The sequence below is a fragment of the Prosopis cineraria genome, unplaced genomic scaffold (assembly GCF_029017545.1).
Source record: "Prosopis cineraria cultivar Desert tree isolate PC_DT_omini unplaced genomic scaffold, ASM2901754v1 PC3, whole genome shotgun sequence".
In the NCBI taxonomy this organism is placed as follows: Eukaryota; Viridiplantae; Streptophyta; class Magnoliopsida; order Fabales; family Fabaceae; genus Prosopis; species Prosopis cineraria.
Genome location: NW_026555334.1, coordinates 1,577,095 through 1,598,349, shown reverse-complemented (window position 1 = coordinate 1,598,349; position 21,255 = coordinate 1,577,095). Strand labels below are relative to the sequence as shown.

Here is a 21,255-nt window from a genome sequence, read left to right as displayed (position 1 = left end):
TATACTTTGTGCGTAAATAGTAGCAAATGGCAACCTCCTAAATAGGGCTAGGTCACTCTGAGCACAGATGGTGCATTTTCTCACAAAAGGAACCTAAGTGGTTGTGGAGGATTAATTAGAGACTGTACGGGTTGTTTTATTATAGGTTTCTTCATCGAATGGTTCAAGGGAGATAGTCTTACGGCAAAGATATGGGGTGTTCTTCTTGGTCTTCTCCTTGCATGGGAGACGGGCCATTGCAAAGGCGTTATCCAATCAGACTCCTTGGAAGCCCTCAACTTGGTTAGAGGAGATATCTCACAAATGCACCCTGATGTGTCGCTCCTGGAAGAAATACATGGACTCTGCGATAGAAATTGGGACCTTGAATGCGAATAATGCTGCCAACCACCTTGCTCAAAAGGCTCTTTCCATTGATCTGGGTTATTGCACCATTAGTTCTCCTTTTGATAGCCTTTTTTGTATTTTGAACAAGGATATCTCTAGTGCTGTTGATCTCTAGTTAGGTATTTTCCATAAAAGAATAGTAGACCTCTAGAAGTTGTTAAAAAGATACTCAAGTTTATTTTTTCTAGATAAAGTAGTGCTTGTTTAAGATTCTAATTAGTTGGCTTAAATTATAGTTTGTAGGTTTAAAGCTAGAAGTAAAAAAAAATGTTTGGATAAGAATAGCTGGTAAACGAGCTTTTATTTTCCAACTATAGTTAGACTAAAAGCTACATTTTGAAGCTTTTACAATAGTTATGTTGAAACATAACTGTTAACAGTATTTCATGCATTTTAAATTTATTAAACAACCTATTTATCTTTTCACATTTCCTTTTAAAAATTGATATTTTCATTATTTATAAATTAACATTTTTCTTATTTGTAATATATATATATATATATATATATATATCTTTAAATATATTTAATTCAAGTTTTTTAGTATTTAAAAATATTTTTACATTAATACGCTGACTCTTTTATTTTTATAATTGTAATATTTTCTTCAATTTATCAAATTTCATACTTATATATCTGAGTGCGTGAGAGACATACAAATATCTTTTTTAGGCTTTTTTGTACTAGCCCATTTTTTTTAGTTATTATATATTTAAACTTAATTTTTAATTACATCATTTAAATAAATTTTAATTTATCAAATTAACTTTTTATGAAAAAAAATTCAAACATAAATTACTTTATAATAACTTACTTTTAACCCAACTTTAATTTGCAAATTTTAGTTTATGCAAAGTACAGTTCTGCAAACATTAATTCAAATAAGCTCATACTCTTCCAATATAAAATGTAAGACACTTTTAATTAATTTGATCAAAATTTAAAAAATAATTAAGAGTGGTTTGTACCATTAAAAATTTAAAATGGTAAAAAATTATAACTCCTTTATAATTATAAGATTACTCTCTACATTTTAATCACCTTTAATTTCTTTATCATAATAATATTTCAGGAAAACATAATTATTGATTTTAATAGTTTTTTTGAGTTTTGTTTTCAGTTTCTGTAATTTTTTTTGGAGTGTTTTCAGATTTTATAGTTTCACTAAAATTAAGTGTCATTTTTTATTTAAGTTTTTAAAAAAACTATAAAAATTAAATATAAAATTTGATAAAACTATAAAGAATGATCATCATATTTTCCCTAATATCTCACTACAATCTGACCAATAAGAAGATTATTAGAAAAGCGTAATTTAATTTAATAACTAATTATGTGGAATTAATTTACATATATTTCAGGAATGTCCACGAAGGCAAAACTGAAACATAATCCTACTTTAATATGCTTGATTGTATTCATTTAAGAATATTCATTTCATGGTTTAATAACGGCCGGACTCATATGGTCTCACTGTACTTACTGTTTCTGTGAAGCTGGCATCGCCATTAAACTAAGCTTTTTCTCACTAAACACACAAAACGATTTGATTACATTATTATTTCTAGTCAAATAAGTGTTCATGCTTCTTCTTAGAGATTCTCCAATGCAAAGATAAGTTCAAGAAATGCAATGAGTGTGTTTGAAGCTAAGGACCCCACATGTGCAGGGAATTGATCTTCGAGCCGCCATTAATGACACCGAGCTTTTCGAACGAACCCTTCTTTCTCAGCTGTCCCTTTTGCCAGAGTAGCCTTCCCCCATTGACTTTATTTTAACCCACAGTGACTATCAATTGCACTTTTTCTTAAATGCACATGGGTGATTTTGGCCCCTTGTGTCTCTCGGTTTTGGGTTTGATTCAGATTATTGACTCGTAGGGAAGATTCGGTAATGGTTTTCTGGGACAGAGAACTCGGTAGTTGGCCTAAACCAAGTAGTTTGATTTGAGGGTATTTTTTGGTTTTCTGTTCAATTTAGAAAGTTTCTGGGTTTGCGCTATTGAAGTGATTTTTGCCCTTTAGGGTTTTTGTAATCTCTTAAAAAGTGTTTATGCCTCGGGTTAAATCTACTGGTGGAATCGGTAAGCAAAGAGATCGGGAAGAAGCTGCATTTCGAAGCAACTTCGAGGTTGAGGGAGATAAGTTTAATAATAAATTGACTAGAGGATTTTTTAGAGGCATTTGGTAAGGTTGATTCCGAGCTCTGTTGTTGAGTTCTTCCCTTCTTGCGTTTGAGGAAATGGCTTGCATGAAATTGGGTTCTAAAGCAGAGGCATTCCAGCGTCAAGGGCAGGCCTGGTTTGTATACCTTTCTCTTATGCTTCCTCGAGAGATCTCTGCTTTTAGATTTTAGGATTTATGCATTTATTTGCTCCTAAACTATTATAATGCTTCAATTCCAAATTGAACGTTTGCTGGTTTGTCAATTATTTTGTAGATTGAAATATTGTTATTGGAAGAACTTATTGGTTACTTGTGCTTGATGAGTCTTTCTATGACGAATCTTCATTTTGTTACTCCTAGGAGAATATGAAAGATCTGGGTTATTTGCAATTTGCGTGTGATTTATTGTGTGTATTTAGAGTGAGATAGAGTGAAAATAGGGAGCTGGTTAGAGGAAGTGTGCCCCAGAAATACTCTGTGCTACTCTTTACCAAACGTACTGTGCATTACAGCATTAGAAGATCTCAATACAACTTTGGGACCTTCACCTGTACCAACTGGCAGGAGCGAAAAGAAAAACTGAAATTTCCAATGATTTGTTGTGATGATTCTGTTTTTGTAGACTTCCTGGCATGGATAAGATTACCCTCCCTGTTCGTTTCAGCATGCTTCTTACTTTCTGCTGCTAACCAGCTTTTGTACTTGTCATATCACAATATCTGTGATTCTGAAGTCTGAAACTTTTCTCCTCTTGGATTAGTACTAGAGATAAATCAGATTCTATTTTGTTCAAGTAATACTTTCACATTATGCAAACACCAAAGAATGAAAGTATTGACAATGATTCTTCAGGTAAAGCCAATATAGAAGAAACTGATCTGATAACTACCTGATTGTAGTTGCACTGTTTCTGTTGATTTTCTTTCAACGAAAATGAATTTTGTCTTTAGATAATATATTTTCTCTAAATCTGTTATTGTCATAGGTTCTGCACCACTGGGCTTCCTAGTGATATAGTTGTTGAAGTTGGGGAGATGTCGTTCCACCTTCACAAGGTACCTATATCTTTAAGACATTATATTTCTTCCAGTTGATGTGCTTTATATGTGGGTGGTTCTTTTTAGTTTAGCTGAATGTCTAGTTCACTTTAGGTCTGGTTTCATCTCAGAAATGTATGCCAAATCTTACATGAAGATATTTGTATATGAAAGCACGTGAATGCGAATGCATCTTTAACAAATTATATCTTATGTACTCTGGAGTATTTTGTTGTTCTTGTTGTTTTGCCTTTTTTAACTTAAAAGGAGAGTAAAAAACTTGATTTTGCTATTGTTGGGTTGGTTTATGTAGCCAAAACAGAAACTATAATTAAATACGTAAGGTTTGTACTGATATAATGTATTTCCGATTTCTTTGCTTCGTATTACCTTGGAGGTACTCGTTTGGTTCTATTTATAGGGTAGAAAGAGTATTTTGTTTCGGTCCTATTTATAGAGCATCTTGATGATTATTATGTTTATCTTTATCCCTTTGCCCCTATTAAATATTGGAAAAGTTATTAAATACTACAGTATTTTATGTTTAAAGTATGTATATTTAATAGGGATAAAGTGGGAAGCTTGTTAAATTTTTAGATAAAGTTAATGAGATTTTAGGTTTTTCTTAGTTCCAGTGAGTATACTGAAAATGACTTATAACTAGGACTAGAAGGAGTATTTCATTCTTTTCCAAGTTGTGGGTTGTTCTCCCATTCTATTGGCCTTATCTGGTAGCACATGAATGCTGTATGTGGTTGGTAAGATGGTTGGGTGTTTAGGAAATCCCTACCAATTCATAATTCCATTTGCCTTCATATGTCATTTAATGCAGTTCCCTTTGCTCTCTAGAAGTGGGGTTATGGAAAGACTGATTGCTGAAGCTTCTGAAGTAGAGGATGAATGTACCATAAACATCCCTGGCATTCCTGGTGGGGCAAAAACATTTGAACTCGTTGCAAAATTCTGTTATGGAGTGAAACTTGAGCTTACTGCCTCAAATGTAGTGTACCTTCGTTGTGCTGCTGAGCATCTTGAAATGACAGAGGAATATGGTGAGGGTAATCTAATTTCACAAACTGAAACCTTCCTCAACCAAGTGGTCCATCGAAGTTGGAAGGACTCTCTGAAGGCACTCCAAACCTGTGATGATGCCATGCCTTATTCTGAGGAGCTCAGCATCACAAAAAGGTGCATTGAGTCGCTTGCTGCAAAAGCATCTACTGATCCAAATCTATTTGGGTGGCCTGTTCTGGAACATGGTGGACCAATGCAGAGCCCTGGTGGAAGTGTTCTGTGGAATGGGATAAGTACAGGGGCAAGACCAAAGAACTCAAATTCAGATTGGTGGTATGAGGATGTGTCTACTTTGAGTTTGTCACTTTACAAGAGGTTGATAGAAGTCATGGAATTGCGTGGCATCAAGCAGGAGTTAATTGCTGGTTCCCTTGCTTTCTATGCTAAAACATACCTGCCAGGGTTAAATCGACGTCAGGTTTCTGGTGAGTCCAGTGCTAGACTGGCGGCGGCGGCTTTAGGGTCACCTCCATCTGAAGAAGACCAAAAAGTTCTGCTAGAGGAGATTGTCCGGTTACTCCCTATGCAGAAGGGTCTAGTCCCAACAAGTTTCTTATCTGGTCTACTTCGAACTGCCATGATTCTCCGAGTAAACCCCTCATGCATATCAAATTTGGAGAAACGGATTGGCATGCAGCTTGATCAAGCTACTCTGGATGATCTCTTGATGCCTAATTTCTCACATTCAATGGAGACCCTTTACAATGTTGACTGTGTACAGAGAATTGTTGAACACTTCCTTGCAATGGATCAGGTTGCAGGTGATGCCTCTCCGTGTTCTATTGAAGATGGTCAGTTGATTGGTTCACCTTCACTGACACCCATCACCATGGTTGCCAAACTTATTGATGGTTACCTGGCAGAAGTTGCCCCAGATGTTAACTTGAAGCTTCCAAAATTTCAAGCTCTTGCTGCTGCTGTGCCAGAGTATGCCAGGCCCTTAGACGATGGCCTATACCGTGCTATAGACATTTACCTGAAGGTATTGACCTATAACCGGTTGTTACATTGAATTTTTCCAAAGATCATCCTGTGCGTGCTGGATTAAGAATGTCTAGGTTTAGATTTAGCTTGCATCCTGCGCCAGAGAGCCATATCTTGGCCTATTATCATATTATTAGCTTTTGTCCTGCATTTAAATAAAAAAAAAAAAAAACTCTTGGTGCTTGTATCACATACTTCACCAAAGCATATTGGAGAATGTGCCAGATTCACTTGTGTCACCGTTCCAGCCAGTTGAATTGCTTATTTCGGATTCTGTTGTTCCTGGTTAACATTTCAACTAGTTTGCCAGCATGCTTTTTGGCCTGGTTTGCATGAACAGGGCTTAATATAATCTTTGTCAGCATGGACTGATTCAAAACTTTGGTCTTCCAAAACTGCAGTCTCACCTTGGTTGGCGGAGTCCGAGAGAGAGCAACTTTGCAGGCTGATGGACTGCCAGAAGCTCTCATTAGAAGCTTGTACCCATGCTGCACAAAATGAGAGGCTACCCCTTAGAATAATAGTTCAAGTTCTGTTTTTTGAGCAGCTCCAGCTCAGGACTTCCATTGCTGGTTGCTTTTTGGTTTCAGACAACCTTGACGGATCGAGACAGTTAAGGAGCGGCTTTGCTGGTTCCAACGAGGGAGGATGGGCGACAGCAGTGAGGGAGAACCAAGTGTTGAAAGTGGGCATGGATAACATGAGGATGAGGGTATCTGAGCTTGAGAAGGAGTGCTCAAACATGAGGCAGGAGATCGAGAAACTCGGTCGGTCAAAGGGATCTAGCACATGGGGAACCGTGTCGAAGAAGTTCGGGTTCAAGTTGAAGTCTCAGATGTGCAGCGCACAAGAAGGATCTGTAAGCAACCAGAATAATGGAAATGGCAAGGTTGAGAAAGTGAAGGAAAGACACGGAAAGCACAAGAAAATCTCTCCTCCTAGTGAATAGTGCTATTCCATTGGTTCATTTCAATCGGCCCTCTCATTTGTTACTGTGTCATACATATCTGTAAAACAGCTTCTTTGCTTCTATCTGCATCTCAAGCAACTGTAATGAAGGTAGAAGCAAGGTTACTTGTGTATTGTGTAACTGTAAACTATAGCTTTAGTTTTCCTCTCTTCGTTTTTGGGTCCCACGGTTTCATTACCTGAAATGCTTATGTTCATTATGCCGCCTCATTTTTTAGAAGACTTGTTTGTTCGTTGCTCTTATTTTCAATTTTGTAGGAATCTGTTTTCGTCTTGGAACGCTGGCCCGGCTTTGCCACACTCTTTTGGATGTTATTTATAAATTATTTTTATTAACATCATCAATATTAATACAATAAAAATATAAAAAATAAAAATAAGTAAAATTTTAAACATAATATTCAAGTAAAGAACAAAAAAAATAAGTTAATTATATAATTTTATTTTTTCTGTCCTTTTCATTCTTACTTTTTTAAGAATAGTTTAGATATTTTAATTTAAAATAAATAATTCCATTAATAATTAATTTATAAAGTGAATTAAATTATATTTTTAAAAGATGATTAATATACAAGGTTGAAGGAGTAGTTTTTACCAAGTTCTTGCTTCAAGAAGTTAAATCTATATATTGATATCCTTAATAATTACTGACAATAACCATCTGACTTTTCTTCTTTTTTATTTTTTAATACTTTTTATTTTTATATGGTTTTTTAATTTTGATATAGTAAAGAAAAACAAAATTGAATAACATGGGACCCATAATATAAAGATAGGTGTAGGATCTATAATAAAAATAAGAAATAAATAAAAAACTTACAAAAAAATGGTATGTGTGAAACTGGTAAAGAAATTACAAATGAAATTAAATTAATATACACTCTCCAAATCATAATATGAGCATTTTTTAGCCTGCTATTTTTTTTTTCCTTGTGTATGTTCAGCATGCGGATATTTGCTGGCAATTACTACTTCCATTTCCAATTATAGGGTGCATTGGAGAAGAATTTTTTTATTCTTAATATATGACATTTGGTGAGATATTAATTCTATTTTTTTATATTATCTCAATTTAAAACCATTACATATGAGAGAAAATGTAATGTAAATTTAAAATTTTTTTATTTAAATAAAAATAAAATTAAAAGTTTATTTTATTTTTAGATAAAATTAATGACTTAACTATCTTTTTTTGATTTCAATAAAATAATTAAAAATGTCTTAATAGAGAATGGAGAGAATATTATTTAAAAGAACAATCTAATTTCCTTATGGAATATATTTTATCTTTTACTTTTGAAAATAAAAAGCTCATGTGAGTTAGATTGCAAAAATTCATTAAGATTAAAGCATACTTTTAAATTTGATGAATATCTATAAATATACTTATTCATTGTCCACATATTTATAATAAATTACCCCAGATAAATTATGTGTCAAATTATTACCAACTGCATCCATCTTTGTTGGTGGAATACATTTTATTTTGCTTGGTTCTCCCAAGGTTATTGAATGGCCATTTTAGGCAACTACATATTTTCAAATTTCAAGTATTGAAGTCTTGTCACACCGCGGTCCTAGCAATGAATATTGAATATTCACCTACTAATCCTTCCGTTTTTTTTTTTTTGGGTCCCACGCCCACTAAACTAAAGTGAAGGCGTGACTTTTCAAATTATTATAATTCTTTTTTTTCTCTTGCTTCCCCTGTACAAGATTCCCACGTTTTGTTTTGGGAAAATGGCAATTTGGGACTCATAAAATAATGAATTATAATTACAAATTTTAAATTATTAATACTCTAATAATAAATTATGATCCTTACTTACAATTAAAAAAAGTAAATAATTACTTAAAAAAACTACTAAATACACTAGAAAATAACTACTAAATATACTAGGAAATATTTGTTATGTCATTTAAGAATTTATAAAAGTTAATTTTAAATCTAAATTTTTTTGCTATCAATAAACAGATAAATCATTTAAAAAATTTAATTATAAATCACAAACCAATTACTTATAATTTTTTTTACTATCAATATATAGATAAATTATTTAAAAATTTTATTAAATATATTTAAGATTATTTGTCATATCAGTTAAAATTTTACAAAAATCAGACTTAATATCATTTTAAAATTAACAAAAGGTAGATAAAAATCTTTATAATGATAGTTGAAAATTTACTAAAATCTATTATAAGTCTCAAAGCAATTAATAAAAAATAATTTATTATGAATAAGAACTATAATTTATCATTAACATTTTAATAATTCAAAGTCTATCATTATCATTGATACTCTTATGAAATCCCCAATTATCTTTTTCCCTTGTGTTTTCCACTCACCATCAAGGTCAACAATGATCATATTAAAAAGGCTAATATGTAACTTGTGAATTTTTTTTTATTTCTAAATTATAATATTTAAATTCTTTCATGTGTATTAGTATTATAAAGTTAATAAATTTACTGTCCAGTGAACAAATCGATCTTCTAATATAACAATACGAATCAATTTCATGAAAATTTTTGTTTAGGCTTGTATTGATCTTCTTTCTTGGGGGAAAATACTTCAACAAGTGATTGCCAAACAGCAAACAGCAAATTCTTAGCAGAAACTGCATCGATTTATTGATAAATAAAATATAAAAATATAAGTTCAATATAGTTTGTAATAAAAGTTCTGTTAACAACTAAAGGAAAAATCATCCTACACCAATTGGTCACAATTTAGTTAAATTTAATGTCAATATATTAATTTATTACAAAAAAAAAATCTAATGATAAAACCTAATTATAGGGAAATATTTATATCCCACCAGGGATGGACGAAGGGACCAAATGGACCACGGTAGAGGAGAGACTGGAACAGAGAACTCAATATTAACAAGATAAGGATAAATAATATATATATATATATATATATATATATATAGAAAGAAAGCAGACATGTTTCTTAATGAAACAGAACCCTTTTCCTTTTGGCCAAAGAGATAATAATATTACTACAAGAAAAACAACCACCACCGTAAATATTAAGAGGCAACATCAAAAACAAAAACAACAGTAGTCTGAAACAAACGAAATAAAACAACTCGGGATTCCTACCAAAGCAAGATGGCCAATGGAAACAGCTTCATACATTCCCCGCCCGCCCCCCCAAAAAATAAATAAATAAATAAATAAATAAGAGTACATCCTGCTTTCCTAAGCATGATTGCATGGATATATCCCCTGCAGTATGTGAACAAGAACTATCCATCGTCCTCATAGTAATCCCAAAACTACCTCTAACAACAACTTTGCCATATACCCCCTCGACAAAGATAAGAGCACCAAAACAATCAGTAGGCAAGGCATTCACAACCTCCAAATTTCTACTATTCTCGCTACCCCCGGTACCTCTTGGACTACACAGATTATTTGCTTTCAAGTAACTATTCAGATAAACCCTAGTGAACTGAGTAAAATCCACAAGTTTGATAAATACACCTAGTGCTTTCAATTTTCCATAAAAGGAATATAATCAAAGCTTTAGGTACTTTCTCAACAACCTCAAGTGTGAACCATTCTAGTAACCAAACATCAATTTCCAAAAAAGTATCCACTATCATATCCACAAGAGAAGATATAGAGGAGTTATATCGAGTATAGGATTTATAACTCAGGCAAAAATGAACCACAGACCTCTCAAGAGCAGTTGTCAACCTCACAAACTCTGAAATCCCTTGTCTAGGCTTCTTCCCCTTCATCCTCGTAAGCATTAGGACGTTCAAACCTGACACCATCATCAGGTAGCCAGGATTCCATTCAATTAACACATCCTTCACTCCCAGACATCCCATACTCAAACCATTCCTCATCACTGTGAAATTAGAAGGTACCCATCGGAGATCCTCCATTCCAATGCGAACAAGATGCATGTTCTTCAATCAAAGCTGAAACATCGCTGCCAATCCCCCATGATTTCAGCAAAGGTTAAGCTTCACCATTCCACAGATCTTCAAAATCCCCAAATCACTTACAGAGATTCCTAAAACTACCCACGCGCACACGTTAACCCCAACACCCACTAACACACACACCCAAAGCAACTGGTCCCTCACACCCAACCTGCGCCAGAAAGGGGTGCTGCCAATGGCATCGCTCTCACAAAGAGAATCCTAACCGTCCAAGACAAGGGAAGGGCAAAGCCATAGCAGAGCAAGTCTCTGCGAAAAGGAAAGGCCCTAAATTGGGCCTTAACAAAACAGAACTTATACGCTGGCAAAAGAAAAAGAACTTATAAAAAGTTCAAATGCAGATCTTCACTATTGAAGTGACTTAGGACACCTGAATCTGAAATGAAGTAAATAATAACCAACAACAACAACATTATAGAAAAAATTATGATTGGTAGGAGAAGGGAAACTCCGCCTATGTTTTATAACTGGTTCCAAGTCCGAATAAAAGAGGAGGGTCGTGTTAGACCATCAACAGCCAACATAAAACTTTGTTAAATCACACATGAATATAGACAATAGATGTTTTTGTGCTAATGCTAGGTCGTTGCATATAAGTAACGCATTGCATGGCTCAAGTGCAGTGATAAGTGAGTTAAGGCTGCTGCATCGACGCCTGGATGTAGTGTTAAATGAGCAAGGGCTACCGCGTTATTCTAGTTGAGCGTGGGTAAAGAAGTTAGTTCATGTGAGCAAGATCAGACTTGATACTTGGAATGTTGGGACCTTGACTGGTAAATTTATAGAGGTGATAAGAGTTATGATTCAGAGAAAAATTAATATTTTGTGCCTGCAGGAGACCAAATGGGCTAGTGAACAAGCAGGATATCCAAGGTTTTAAATTCTGGTATACTAGAAAAGTAAACACAAGCAATGGAGTGGGTATCATTGTCGATAAGGAGTGGAAGAAGATCGCGGCAGAAATTAACAGAATTGGGAATAGAATTATTTCCTTAAAATTGATCATCGGACGAGACACTATCAATATTGTTAGTGCTTATGCATCTCAAGTTAGGCCAGAAGCCAATCTTAAAAAATTATTTTTGGAAGACCTTAAGGGGTTGATTGAAAGCATACCACATAATGAAAAGATCTTCATTGGAGAAGATTTTAATGGACATGTTGGGAGGGAAGCAGGTCATTTTACGAGAGTGCATAGTGGTTTGGGTTTTGGGGAACTAAATAATGAACGACAACATATCCTGGATTTCTCTTTGACATATGATTTCAAGATTACTAATACCTGTTTCAAGAAGAAAGATGAGCATCTCATCACTTATAAAAGTGGAGCTTTAAGGTCATAGATTCATTTCTTTTTGGTAAGGAATGCGAATAGAAGACTTTATAAAAATTGTAAGGTAATTTCTGAGGATGCTGTTACGACACAACACAGGGTCCTTGTCCTTGATGTATGCATTATGAGTAAAAACCAAAAGCGTTGACAAGTAATAACTCTAAGGATTAGGTGATGGCAATTAAAAGGTGAAAAAAGAGAAATTTTCAAGAGAAATCTCTTAGCTGAAGGAATTTGAGAATGTCGAGGAAGTGCTAATACCTTGTGGAAAAACTTGGCTATGAAGGTAAGGAAGGTTGCAAAAGAAGTTTTGGGAGAATCAAGAGGCTTTGGTTCAAGAAATAAGGAGTCTTGGTGGTAGAATGATAGCGTACAAGAAAAAATCAAGTATAAGAAGGAGTGTTTCAAAGCCATTCATTTGTACAATAATGATAAAAATTGGAAAAAGTATCCTATGGCTAAAAGGGAAACTAAGAGGGCTATGGGTGAAGCTCGTTCTAAAGCATTTGAAAAGTTTTATAATGCTCTTGGAACAAAGGATGGAAAATGCAAAATTTATAAAATTGCTAAGAGTAAAAAAAGAAAATTAAAAGATTTGGAACAAGTAAAGTGTATAAAGGATGAAAAAGAAAATGTTTTCGTCACAAATAATGATATCAAAGATAAATGGAAGACATACTTTTCTAAGCTTTTCAATGATGATAGAGGGTCGTCAATTAACTTGAAAGATTTAATAATTTCTGAAAGCGAGCAAAATTTGTCCTTTCATCGAAGAATACGAGCTTGGGAAATGAAAAAAGCTCTTAAGAAAATGGCAAATGGTAGAGCTAATGGACCTGATTGTATCCCTATTGAAATGTGAAAATGTTTGGGTAAAGAAGGATTACAGTAGTTAACTAAGTTATTTAATGAGATCTTACAATGCAGAAAGGAGTGCGGTGGTTAACTAAGTTATTTAATGAGATCTTATAATTCAAGAGAATGTCGGACGATTGGGAGAAAAGCCTCTTAGTTCTTATTTATAAAAATAAAGGAAATATTCAGAATTATGCTAACTACAGAGAGATTAAACTTATGAATCATACTATAAAAGATGGGAAAGAGTGATTGAGCATAGGCTGAGATTGAAAACCGGGATTTCGGAGAATCAGTTTGGCTTTATATCAGGGAGATCGACTACAGAAGTGATTTATCTACTAAAGGGACTAATGAAAAAGTATCGATGTAAAGGCAAAAACTTACATATGATTTTCATTGATTTGGAAAAAGTTTATAATCATGCATCAAGAGAAGTACTTTGAAAGACTTTGAAAAAGAAAAGTGTCCCAGTTGCCTATATTCGAACTATACAAGATATGTAAAAAGGGACAGCAACTAGTATAAGAATGTTTGGTGGTAAAACAAAAGATTTTCTTGTAAAGATTGGATTGCATCAAGGATCATCTTTGAGTCCGTATTTGTTTGATCTAGTATTAGATATTTTAACTGAGCATATTCAAGAAGAAATTCCTAAATGCGCGCTTTTTGCAAATGAGATAATTCTTATTGTAAATATAAGAGAAGAGATATATTATAAACTTAAATTATGGAGGAAGACATTGGAGTCAAAAAGTTTCCACCTGAGTAGGAATAAAACAGAATATTTACATTGTAATTTTGATAAGGGGTCAGTGAGTAGTAATTTGGAAGTAAAATTGGTTGATCAAACCATACCTCAAGTGAAAAAGTTTAGATATTTGGAAGCGAGTATCCAACAAAATGGAGACATTGATGGAAATATTACATATAGGATACAAGTAGGGTGGTTTAATTGAAGAAACACTAAAGGAGTTATTTGCGATCGTAAAATACCTAATAAGATTAAAGGAAAGTTTTATCAAACTACTATAAGGCCAACAATTTTATATAGTAGTGAATGTTGGGTTTTGACAAGACAACAAGAACATAAAGTTGGAGTAACAAAAATGAAAAAGTTGAGATGGATGTGTGAATATATACGTAAAGACAAAATTCAAAATGAGCGAATACAGGAAAAAGTGAGTGTGACACCTATTGAAGAAAAAATGATAAAAAATCATTTGAAGTGATTCGGACATGTATAAAGAAGACCACAGGAGGCACCTGTGAGGGGAGTGGAACAAATGACTGAGTCCTGTCAAGAAGAGTAGAGGAAGACCGAAAAGAATACTTTTGGAGGTTGTTGAACGAGACCTTTTAATTAATAACATTTCTAAAAATTTAATAAATGATAGAGCACAATGGCGTCATATAATCAATGTAACCGACCCCACTTAATAAGATAAGGCTTGATGTTGTTGTTGTTGTTGTTGGTAGGAGGAGGAAAGCCAACTCCAAAATTCACAGCATCAGTCAACATCGAAAAAACAGAGGAAAGACAAATGAATCACCTAACCTCGTATCACACAATATCTGACCAGTGTCATTGATGGAAGGATAGCAGTTAGAGGGGAAAAGAGAATAGACAAGAAAATAAAATGGTTAACCAATTTTTGTGGCAAACAATGCCTAGATAAAGGTAGGAAGTAATTATTAAACTTTATTTAGAGAGAGAGAGAGATTAAGACATCTTTTTGAGATAAAGGAGCAAACCATTCATGTCTAACATCTACATAGGCATCTGCTAGCTTCCCCTCGTTCATGTTTCTTAAGATGAAGAAAGCCATCCAATATCATGCAACTATCAAGACCTGAAATGCTTAAGCATACAGTATCTCATTTATAAGTTTAAGAGTAATTGAATGCAGCATTAACTACTTAGATATGGTTTCCTTTATTCAGATAAGGAAAATGATATGGTATAGTATCACCAATATGGACAAAACAGTTAAACACTTAAACTTATACATGCATGCACATATACATACATGTGCACACATGCACATGCACACATACACATAATGAAACAAAGAAATTAATAAGCTGAAGATGGAGGCAGAGGAAAATATCCAGTGAAACACATACCAGAAGAAAATGATCATATGGAGCAGGTATCTAGCATCCTTCACATGCACCAAATAGTGAAGTCAACTAAATATGTCTCTTTAGTAGAGAGGGGTAAGCAGACAAAATATAAGCCTTAGCACTGAGATATGCATGGCAAGCGACATTGTGAAGGTCTTCAATAGTAGGGAATCTTCAACCTGAAATCTCCAAAGGCAACTTAAGAGAGTTTACATGTTTACATTAAAGAAACCATTGTTTGATCAAGTAACAACAACAAAGTGAGAGTATATGTGCAGACAGATATGGAACAGATGCAAGACGCAAAGAGTAAACATATATTCCCCAAAAATTCACAAGATAGCTAATATAATGATGGGAAGCCTAGTTGGAATTAGTGTTTATGTTTTGGTAATTTAAGCCTAGCAATTATCTTAAGGATTTAATTTGTTTTGAACTTAAATAAGCATAATATTTATTGGAATTTACTTTTGTTCCCCTCTCTCCTTCACTGTTTTACATCCGATAACCTGCAGCAATTGGATTTTGTTTTAGCATGAAACCTGCAGATTTTATTGCCAAAAAGAAAGCAAGAATGAAGATAACATGTTCTCAGCCTGCATACTTCAGAGGAAGGTTCGTGTGTGTGTGTGGGCGCGCGCGCAATATTTAATAAAACATATGTATCGAGCCAATGGAACTTTAAATTTCTCAAAATCTGCACACACAAGCAAGAATGAAGTCATAAAAACCAGAACCCACAAATAAGAAAATATACAAATTTATAAATCATAATAGAAGAGAATGTATATAGCCAAATCTGCCAGTTGAGCACAGTATTAGGTTTGTCCAATATTTTTGTCCCCTCCACACCCCTTGAGTGTGGCTAAATATTTGAGCGAATGCAGATTAGCTTGTGAGCATGCACGTCATTCTCTCTGCAATATAATTTAAAGAAAATGCAATTGCAAAGAGCAAGTAATCAGTTGATAGACAGACCAATTATGAAAGCAACGGGTTCCATCAATCAGATATCTAAAAGCGAGTTCAAACTTAATTCGAAGGGTCCATTCAGTAGGTGTAAACTCTGGTTAGATTTATTTGGCCTTAGTTAATTAATGAATCACTTTTTTTCTTTTGACATGAACGAATCACATATTTTGAAGCCAACAAACTCGTTCTCTATTATTATTGCCACTATCAATATGTAATCCCGGTGTTATTTTTGACCAGCTTCTGCATTCAATAATTTTTATAAGAACTTTAGTTAAGCAGGTCAAACCATGTAAGGAATATTTTGTACTAACATCAGCAGATCATGACAATTCAGATAAAATACTGCCCTTCTCCCAGATAAATAGCACACCTCAATGAACCAGAAAATTATTCAAATGATAGAAAAGATAAGCCATAATTCCAGGGTACAAAGACTAAAGAAACGTTGATGAGTTCTCTGAACTCACAGGCACAATCATGTGAGAAAACGCTAGCACAAAAATTTTATACTGGAGTGATGGAGGTGTTTCAACATGTAAACGTACACAGGACTTCCAGAAGAGATTCCAAAATTCATAATGCCATAAATAGAGAAATTTAAGGTTCCATCTGTAACATAAATCATATAGCACAGCACCACACAAAAACTCTACTTTCCATGACCTTATTGATACTAACTTCATGGATTGTATCACCCTAATCAACTAGGCTCTAGGCAGATATACCTATCTGGGTTCACTGAACTTACAAGCACAATCATGTGACAAGAAACTTGTGCAAAAACTTGATGCTATGGTGATGAAGATTTTTTAACATGTAAACATTCATAGAATTTCCAGAAGACATTTCTGAAAGTGCAATGCCATCCTCAGATAGATAGACTTTCGGACATCTTTTTGTTCACTTCCAAGTGAGCCATTTATTATACAAATCAAACAGCACAGCAGCACACATCAAAAACCTCCCTTCCTTGGCCTTATTCAACACTTACTTCATGGATTATACCAGCCTAATCAGCAGAAACTAGACTCTAATAGACACATTCCTATCACTCAGATACTCTTGTGTATATCTCGTACACCAGCTGTGCAGCAAGGATATCCACAACAGCAGAACCTACAGACTTAAATACAGTTATTTCCTCAGAATTTCTTCTCCCAACCTTGTCTCCCGCAGCTAACTCCGCCAAATTTGCCACAATATCTTCCTTCTTAATCACCCCTCTCTGTAAAGCACCTACCAATTCTCCTGCTTCCACAATTGCAGCCTCATTGTCCACGAACACTCTTCCTCTCCTAATGGCCTCATCATCGCATTCCTTCATCGAATGCTTGAACGAACCCACCAAATCCAAATGAGTTCCAACCTTCAACTTCTCCCCTTTCACAAGAGCAATCTCCGAATTGGTCGCACAACTCACAATATCCCCGAGTCCGATGATCTCATCCAAACACGCATTACTCTCGAAGCTCACCCCTTCAAAACTCCCATCATTACTTTCTTGTATTCTGTCGACCAACGTTCTTGCCTTCTCCGCTGTCCGATTCCAGATAACTACTTTCCTCAAACTGGGTATCGCTGAAAGATGGGCTCGGATCAAATGGGGTGCCAGAGCTCCCGCGCCCACCATCACGAGGACTCGACTATCTGGTCTAGCCAGATATTTTGAAGCCAAACCAGAGACACACGAGGTTCGATAAAGGGTCAATTCAGTGGCATCTATGGATGCCAGCGGCTGCCCTGTGCTGGAACTGAAGAGAACATAGGTTGCCTGTACGCCTGGTAAGTTAGTTGCAGAGTTCTGCGGGAAATGGGTGACGAGCTTGACGCCCATGTAAGGGAAAGAAGGAGATGACGACCAAGAGGGCATGAGGAGGAGAGAGGAAGAAGGAGAAACCTCGTAGCTTTGACGTATTGGCGACTGGATTGAGGCTGAGGTTTTGGTGAGAGAAGATTGGAAGTGATTGATTAAAGTTTGATGGGAGAGGATGGAGTGTAAGCTATCAGTCGATATGAAAACTGGGGAAGAAACTGGAACGAAGTTAGCCATTGATGAAACTGGAAGTGATTGTAAGATTTTTTTTTTAGGGAGAAGTTGCAGATGTCTAAGAGATTTATGAATTCAAATATCAAAGATTTGGTTGAGATGAGAGAAAATCAAGGAATTGGTAAATTCAACCCTAAAAATCAAATATTTGGATCAAACCCAAATCCTCTACTTCGGTATTTTCTAATTTGCACTACAGAAGCCCAAGCATCTGCCACCTCAACACTCTTTCTGATCGTGTCCTTCCTCCACGAAGTTCAAACCAAAGTCACGAACACACAGCACTGAGCTGTGAGACGTTGGGAGCATTTGATGCTTGCATCAGTCTTCTCTCTCTTCAGTCTTCACGATTATGGTGGCCGATCCTCCCATCTCCTTTGCTCTGCTTTATGAGTTGTCAAAGCTCTTCACCTCCTTCTCCCTTATTCAGCTGGATCTGACCAGAGATTGTGCTCGCCGCCAGCCAATCTTCCGTCCAAGGCAGCGCCACTTTCTCCCACTATCATGTCTTTCGTCTTCATATCTAGTTCATGGAATGAGAGAGATGAATAGAGAAAGCAAAGGGCTCTGCGTCTGGTTCATTGAATGAGTAAAGAAAGCATGTAGGGGACTGTGCGTCTGTGTGAACTGGGAAGCAAGAGAAGAGGCTAAAAGATCAGTGACAGTATGAAAGAAGCGGTCAGGAACGATGGTTGCGAAATGGGATAACAAGGGCCTGTTTGGAAACGGTTTGAACACTTTAGGAAAAAAAATAAAAAAAATTTATTTAATAACATATTTTTAAAAAATATTTTAAAAAATAAAAAAATAAAATATTATTTTAGAGCATAGAAAAATAAAAATAATTTTTAAATATTATGTGATTATTGTTCTGAAAAATAAAAAAGAATAAAAAAAATCTATTTTCATTATTTTTTGCTCTCAGAATATGTTTTACAGAATACTAGTTCTCAAAATAATAAAATAAAAATAATTTCAAACAGTTCCTAAATTATCGGGAGAATTACATTCACATCCTCCATCAAAAAATTAATTACTATAAATTTTAATAATAACTGAACTAAACTAAGACTTTAATTCAATTATCAATTAATTTTATAATAATTAATGTTTTCATGTAAAATTTTAATATAATTTTTCTTAAATTATTTCATTATTTTTTTAAAAAATAATGGGTAAACATGTTAACATTAAGAACCTGGATTTTGTGCTCACAAATTCATTATATAAGTTTTTCATATATCTATCTATTTTCTTAATACAAATGCATTTTAATTTATGAGGTAAAAAATATATATTGCATTGATTTAATTCATGAGATGAAAGTGTAGGTGACTATTAGCAGGTAAGGCATTCTGATAAAATATATCTAGATTATCAAAATATATGTATCATGTTCGTATTATAATTAAAAAAAGAAAGTGTAGATCTTATGAGTGGAATATATTTGTCATTTATGAATTTATTTTAATCTTTTTTAATTAAATATTTTGAATTTTATCATTTAATTCTATATTTTTAAAAAAATTAATATTTTTGAATTATCAATATATTTATATTTGTAATCTACTTTTTTATCCTATAAATCTCAAATTAATCACACAAATATATATATATATATATATATATATAACAAAATTCATATCGATTTTTGTCATTACATATTTCAACTGAATTTTAAATCAAATTATCCAAACAAATTTTATTTTGCCTAATTGATTTTAAAAAAAGAAGATATCTAAATATAAATCACATTATATTTACTAACTTTTCCTCTAATCTGAATTTGTCAACCTTAGTTGCATCCTAAACTTAGTTATAAATTTTTTAATCTAAATACACAAGATTACTGCATGCCTCTCTAATGCAAAGATGTTCTAAGACAAATTACGGTGGAAGTAAAGGGTGAACCAAAATGGAAAGGAAAATTTTTTATGTAGTTAATTTTTTTCAAACAAAGAGCAATGCTGTAGAAGCTCCCTCGTCTGGCAAGGGAATTTTCTTTACCTTCTTTTAAGAGAAAATTTCTCTCTCTCTCTTTCTCTCTCTCTTCAACTGATAAGAGGTTGTGCTAACTTAATCAATAATTTTGAGTTTGAGTTTTGAGTATATAATTGTGTTAAATACTTGTTGAAAGAACTTTATCGCCAATATGATCCGATTTGACTTAATGCATGAATGACTTGTTTCTCAGTGTTTTCTTTGCCTTTTTTTTTAATTCTTTGCAATTTTTTATACTTCATTTCAAGTTGTGCTATCCCTATCTCTTTTACATTGGTCCCGACTCCTTCTCTAGGTATAACACTCTACTTTTAGAATCATAAAAACTTAGTCATATCATGGTAGAAAAGTATCTATCGATACAGCTTGTGGTTGGAGGTTCCAAAATTTTTCAATTATTCTTCACACATGACTTGTGTAACATCCAAAATTTAATTACAAAGTTAAATTAATTAATTCATTGGTTCAATTAATTAAGGTGATTAGGAGTTTATAATAGGGTTTGGATGACTATTTAAGTCTATTAGATCCTCTAATGGGTTTAGAATAGGGCTTGGTGAGTTATTACACCATATTGGGCCCAAATTTTCAAGCTTAAATAATGTTGCCCATTTTGGGCCATCTACAACTTCGTTATGGTGAAGACATTGTAATTTTAAATCCCAAGGTTATTATGCAAGAAGACAAATTTAGTAAGTTTTTGAGTGTGAAACTGAGAGAAAGGAGTGAAGTTCTACTAGGGTTTCATCTTATATTCTCTTGGGAGTGATTTGAAGCTTCTAAATCACCAAGTTTAAAGTTAACCTTAATATTAAATAATTAAATTTAAGTTAATAAAGGTAGCTAGTAGTGATTATTAAGCTTATTAGGAGTTAAATAAACCAATAGAAATTAGTTTTGGTGTTTGTTAGGCTTAATCATACTTAATGATAGGTTTAGGCCTTAATCATAATTAAGGGTTGATTAATGATGATTAGTCATTAATCTTGTTTTATGGCAATATTTGTAGAACATAATGTGCCGAAGCTCACATAAGTGGAAAGCTCCCACAGATGTCTAAAATTACACTCTAGGTTCGAGGTAACTGAGAATTTAAGTATTGTATATCATTATGTCTACAACTGTGATTATCTGTTATGTAATCAATAGTTTGAAATGAATAGTATGAATTTACTGTATGTAACATTCAAGAAAATTTAACCCCAAATTAATTGAATAAATAAGGGTAATTAACTAAATTTATATTGTATGTGGTTACAAAGAGTTAACGGATGTTTTAGGTTGTGATTTCAACCTTAGGATTTAGTTTGAAGTGAAGTTAGGCTCCTGGGCATGA

General features: G+C 33.8%; 2 protein-coding genes across 2 annotated transcripts; one reads left to right on the top strand and one right to left on the bottom strand.

Moving 5' to 3' along the window:
* Positions 1-1,872: 1,872 nt before the first annotated feature.
* Positions 1,873-6,859, top strand: LOC129306394 (BTB/POZ domain-containing protein At1g30440). Its single transcript, XM_054946985.1, has 4 exons — positions 1,873-2,687; positions 3,538-3,607; positions 4,422-5,644; positions 6,047-6,859. The coding sequence occupies exons 1-4, from the start codon at positions 2,629-2,631 to the stop codon at positions 6,594-6,596; spliced, it is 1,902 nt and encodes a 633-aa protein (XP_054802960.1). The 5' UTR covers positions 1,873-2,628; the 3' UTR covers positions 6,597-6,859.
* Positions 6,860-16,435: 9,576 nt separating this feature from the next.
* On the bottom strand, positions 16,436-18,616 carry LOC129305967 (protein SAR DEFICIENT 4). The gene has a single exon (XM_054946212.1). It carries the CDS (start codon positions 17,919-17,921, stop codon positions 16,920-16,922), a length of 1,002 nt encoding a protein of 333 aa, XP_054802187.1. The 5' UTR covers positions 17,922-18,616; the 3' UTR covers positions 16,436-16,919.
* Positions 18,617-21,255: the final 2,639 nt, after the last annotated feature.